General features: G+C 41.2%; 1 protein-coding gene across 1 annotated transcript; it reads left to right on the top strand.

The window, feature by feature from the left end:
- Window positions 1-1,290: 1,290 nt before the first annotated feature.
- Window positions 1,291-2,616, top strand: LOC134817474 (uncharacterized). The gene has a single exon (XM_063826614.1). It carries the CDS (start codon window positions 1,291-1,293, stop codon window positions 2,614-2,616), a length of 1,326 nt encoding a protein of 441 aa, XP_063682684.1.
- Window positions 2,617-5,105: the final 2,489 nt, after the last annotated feature.

Below are 5,105 nucleotides of genomic sequence, written 5' to 3'. Positions count from 1 at the left end.
TATACTCTAATTTAAGCTAAATATTTCACGCCTAATACGAACTATTAAAGTATTAAGAAAACTGAAAGGTTTGTGACCTGCCGTGACACGTCAGCTCATTAAACAATGAATAATATTACTACGGAGCACTAACTATTATTCTTTACGAAACAAACAATATTATTTCTTACAAAACACTAAAAATATTACTTCTTAAGAAAAACCAACCCTTCTGTCTGACATGTACATTGTATCCGCATGGAATAGTACTACTCTAAGTCTAAGCAGGTTTTCAGATCGTCTGTTTTTGACGTATGTTCGTTTGGGGACCCGGACCGGCTTTTGGTACACCGGCCAAATGATTCCAAAAATCATGTGGTAGTTGGTACATAACAATATAATTTTATTATATAAGTGAAAATGAGAATTGTAAATTATGGTGTAACCTTTATTCTTAAAAATCAAAACCTTAAAAATTAAAACGTGCATATGATTTATTTATTAAAAAACACAGTAAAAAATAATTGGATTTGATACGACAGATAATCACACGCACTGTTTCAAGGCCGACTGATCCATTGGCATTACATTTGCGCTTTTAAATTACATAGAGTTGAAACTGGCCCGCAAGGTTTGTATAATGTAGATGTCCTCAGCAAGTTTTGATAAGTTTCTTATGTTACTATATATAAAGCGAGACGATATATATATATATATGGATCTGTGCCATTTTACTGACACCACGGCATCAACCTTAACGCGATTGTCCGCAAAAACCGTAAAAGATATACAACTGAAACTTTTTTGACTGGGTCAAATGCTTTAATGGCCTTCAAATCAGCATGAAAAAATAAAAAATTGGCCAAGGAATAAAAATTTTAGTGCCCAAAATTTGGACTCCCAAGTGGTGTCAAAAACTCGAATTAAATAGGTAATAATTATTTTAGTCTCTCGAGTCTTGACACCACTTTACGGTTAGACGGGATCCTGCTAGTAATTATAAACTACAGGGTGGGCCAAAAGTCAGTGGGCATACTTAACTAGCAGGAACCCGTCTAACCGTAAAGTGGTGTCAAGACTCAAAAGACTAAAAGAAGGTAGTCAGAAGGTAGTCAGGCGAGGTTGCAGCTTAGCGGGGAGGTGATCCCGAATGTATCTGAGAAACCAATCAAGTTTCTAGGGAGGTGGATTCGGGCAGAAGGAAAGGACAAAACTATAATCGAGAAAACACACGAGGATCTTATTACATACCTCAGTAGACTCGATCTTAGCTCCCTCACCGGCCTGCAGAAATGTTGGGGGTATCAGTATATGGTCCTTCCAAAGATGAAGTGGCCACTTGCCATTTATGATATCCCGATCAGCACTGTTTCTCGCTGGGAGCAAACAACTAACAGTCATCTCAGAAAATGGCTAGGAGTGGGACACACGCTTAGTAGCTCTTGCCTGTTTAGTCATTCATCCAGTGTTGCTCTCCCCATCGACAGCCTAACCGACACTTGGAAAGTAGAAAAGTGCCGTCTCTTGCAGTCATATCAAACATCTCAGGATGCTTTGATCAGAGCGGTGCAACCCCAGGTGCGGTCTGGGAGAGTTTGGAAGGCAGATGCTCAGCTTCACGAAGCTGAAAGAGACTTGGTGTGTGAGTCAGTGCGAGGTATGGTGCAACCTCTTAGTAGAGCGGGAATTGGTTTCGGTGATTGGAAGAAGCCCTGGGAGAAGATGTCAGAAAAGGAGCAGCAGAGGGAGGTGTTGGATAGGGTTAAGGAGAACATCAGGAAGGAAAGAGAGGTGCAGTTGGGTACGTTGGAGATGCAGTCCAGGTGGGGTAATTGGAGAGAGCTGGTGACAAGGACTGACATGAGCTGGCACACGCTCTTCAAGTATGGGGACTCATTAATCGGTTTTCTGCTTAGTGCTGTGTATGGCACGCTTGTTACACCAGCTTTAGCATCCAAGTGGAGCGAGGATGAGGATGGGATGTGCAAGCTGTGTGGTGACAAGTTGGGAACTGTGCCGCATATCCTGGCTGGTTGTCCTGTGGCACTAAGTCAAGGGAGATACCGATGGCGCCACGATAAGGTGCGTAAACAAATAGCAGACCAACTTAAATTCCATTGTGAGCGGAGAGTCAACAAGAGGAAGAGTTCTTGTGTCACTCGGAAAGCCATTGAGTTTGTTCCAGCAGGAGGGAGGTTTAAGGAGGTGAAGAGTTCGAAAGTCAGTGAGTTTGGGATTCTGAGTGGGGCCACTGATTGGATAGTATTAGCAGACCTGGATAAGAAGCTGAAATTCCCGTCGGATATAGCAACGACCAGATTAAGACCAGATTTGGTTCTTTTCTCGAAAGCTTCCAAGAGAGTAATCTGGTGGGAGCTTACAGTACCGTCGGAAGAGAGAATAGCTGCATCCCATGAGCTGAAGCTTGATCGGTATAACAGTCTACAAGCGGAAATACAAGCTAATGGGTGGTCATGTTTCAGCTTTGCTGTTGAGGTTGGTGCTAGAGGTGTGGTCGCAGCAAGTTTGGAGTGTGCATCAAGGAAGATTGGTCTGACTGGGAGAGCCCTCAAGAAGTTGGTCAGAGATTGGGAAGGATGCAGCCCATTGTTCAAGATGGATTTATCTGCTGTCTAGGAAAAGAGAGTGGGAGATGAGAGCTGTTTGAGCTTTATGACTTCACCTAACAGCCAGAGGTGCCATAAGCTAACTCGTCGTAAATCGCGAGCTCTAGCAGGTATCCTCGGGTGATTGTCAGATCAGATGGTGGTCCAAGAGAGACTGCTGGGGCACCTGACAGAAAACCGTATCGCAATGAAAGCCCCGAAACGGTGTCAGGTTTGTGACTGAAGATTCTGATCAAGCTCAGGGTTGAGTCTACACCGTGTCGCCACTTGCCGATGCCAGTTGATGCGAGAAGACACTGATGTAAGTGGGAAGTTATGTCTAAGAAACAGCGTGTGGTTCGGGTGCCGGTTGAACGCATGTAAAAGGGAGGGTATATCCGTATTTCGCTGCTAGTGATGCAGTCCTTGGCCCGGTAGCTAAGGCTTCCCCGTTTCTCGCTCATTTGTGCTCCGATGGGCTTGTGACCTCTGCGGGGGTCAAGTGCAGGATGAGGGACAGGGCCGACCAGGAGAAGGTTGTTTTTGGGAGATAGAGTAGGGTTGGTTTGGTGTTGTGCCTTCGCAGTTTAACTGTATCTTTACCCTGATCTGTGCCATTTTACTGACACCACGGCATCAACTTTAACACGACTTTCCGCAAAACCGTAAAAGATATACAACTGAAACTTTTTTGACTGGGTCAAATGCTTTAATGGCCTTCAAATCAGCATGAAAAAATAAAAAATTGGCCAAGAAATAGGAGTTTTAGAGCCCAAAATTTGGACCCCCAAGTGGTGTCAAAAACGCGAATTAAATAGGTAATAATTATTTTAGTCTCTTGAGTCTTGACACCACTTTAGGGTTAGACGGGTTCCTGCTAGTTAAGGCCAACGTATGCCCACTGACTTTTGGCCCACCCTGTAGTTTATAATTAAAATGGCACGGATAAATAAATATATATATACAGGGTGGCCCATAAGTGACTACCCACACGCAACCTCTTAATAACTCACGTAATTCGTCTCCAAATTGCACCAAAATTTCAGAGATTATAGATATGGGTCAAACTTAGATTTCCTGAAAGTTTCGTAAGCCACGCCCAATTACAGTGGGCGTGGCGTGACACTCCCTCTTTTTCACTATTGTCTTCATAAAATGAGAACGCTTTAGGCTAAGAACAAAACAGAGCCAAACAGGCCATTAACCAAGTGACGAGATCACTGACTGAGTGCTCGGATCACGTATCCGATGAGTTTTGAAATAGTCATAACTTAGCCATATTTTAACCAATGAACTTGAAACTTTAGGAAAAGTTTTCAATTATCAAGCCAAATGTGTGCAAAAAATTTTGAGTTCTTAGCTTAAAGCGTTCTCATTTTATGAAGACAATAGTGAAAATGAGGGAGTGTCACGCCACGCCCACTGTAATTAGGCGTGGCTTACGAAACTTTCAGGAAATCTAAGTTTGACCCATATCTATAATCTCTGAAATTTTGGTGCAATTTGGAGACGAATTACGTGAGTTATTAAGAGGTTGCGTGTGGGTAGTCACTTATGGGCCATATATATATATATATTATGATTGGCTACTGGGACACGTCATACACACGGTTGGATTGTTAATTCGGTTGAAGTACCTTTACATCCATTATCACCATAATCTGAACATGATTTATTAAAAATTTGCAATATCGAAAACGAAAAATCTGAATAAACTGAAAATTTTAAAACTGAAAGCTGCACTCAATTGATGGAAGGCAAAAATTTACTCATAACTAGCAAGGTAATAACTACAAATGAACAGCAGATTTATAAATCTGCTGATAAAAATTAGATAAAAGACATGGTAACTGATAAGAGTTTGAAATTACACGTAAGCAGATAAATTGTCTAAAATTTCTGTCTCAAATCAAGTTTATAGTGCATCATGAATTTAGGCTTGTTCGATCAAAGTTATATTAGGAGATATTAGGAAAATAGTTCGGTCGGCCGGAAGGGAGTCCAGACTGAGTGTGGTGTGGAGGCAGGATCACCGAGAGACTCGAGATGCTTGTGAGAGTAGTGTACTCATCTAACCGCCATCCAGTATGTGCCACCGGTAGAAATACATATATTATGATTGGCTACTGGGACACGTCATACACACGGTTGGATTGTTAATTCGGTTGAAGTACCTTTACATCCATTATCACCATAATCTGAACATGATTTATTAAAAATTTGCAATATCGAAAACGAAAAATCTGAATAAACTGAAAATTTTAAAACTGAAAGCTGCACTCAATTGATGGAAGGCAAAAATTTACTCATAACTAGCAAGGTAATAACTACAAATGAACAGCAGATTTATAAATCTGCTGATAAAAATTAGATAAAAGACATGGTAACTGATAAGAGTTTGAAATTACACGTAAGCAGATAAATTGTCTAAAATTTCTGTCTCAAATCAAGTTTATAGTGCATCATGAATTTAGGCTTGTTCGATCAAAGTTATATTAGGAGATATTAGGAAAATAGTTC

This window comes from Bolinopsis microptera, chromosome 6, assembly GCF_026151205.1.
Source record: "Bolinopsis microptera isolate Bmic1 chromosome 6, MBARI_Bmic_1.0, whole genome shotgun sequence".
In the NCBI taxonomy this organism is placed as follows: domain Eukaryota; kingdom Metazoa; phylum Ctenophora; class Tentaculata; order Lobata; family Bolinopsidae; genus Bolinopsis; species Bolinopsis microptera.
The sequence above is the reverse complement of the archived record's forward strand: the minus strand, read 5'-3'. Positions and strand labels throughout refer to the sequence as shown.

What these genes read in the sequence shown, in the direction of transcription:
- LOC134817474 (XM_063826614.1), top strand. Translation starts at nt 1,291, where the DNA reads ATGGTCCTTCCAAAGATGAAGTGGCCACTTGCCATTTATGATATCCCG.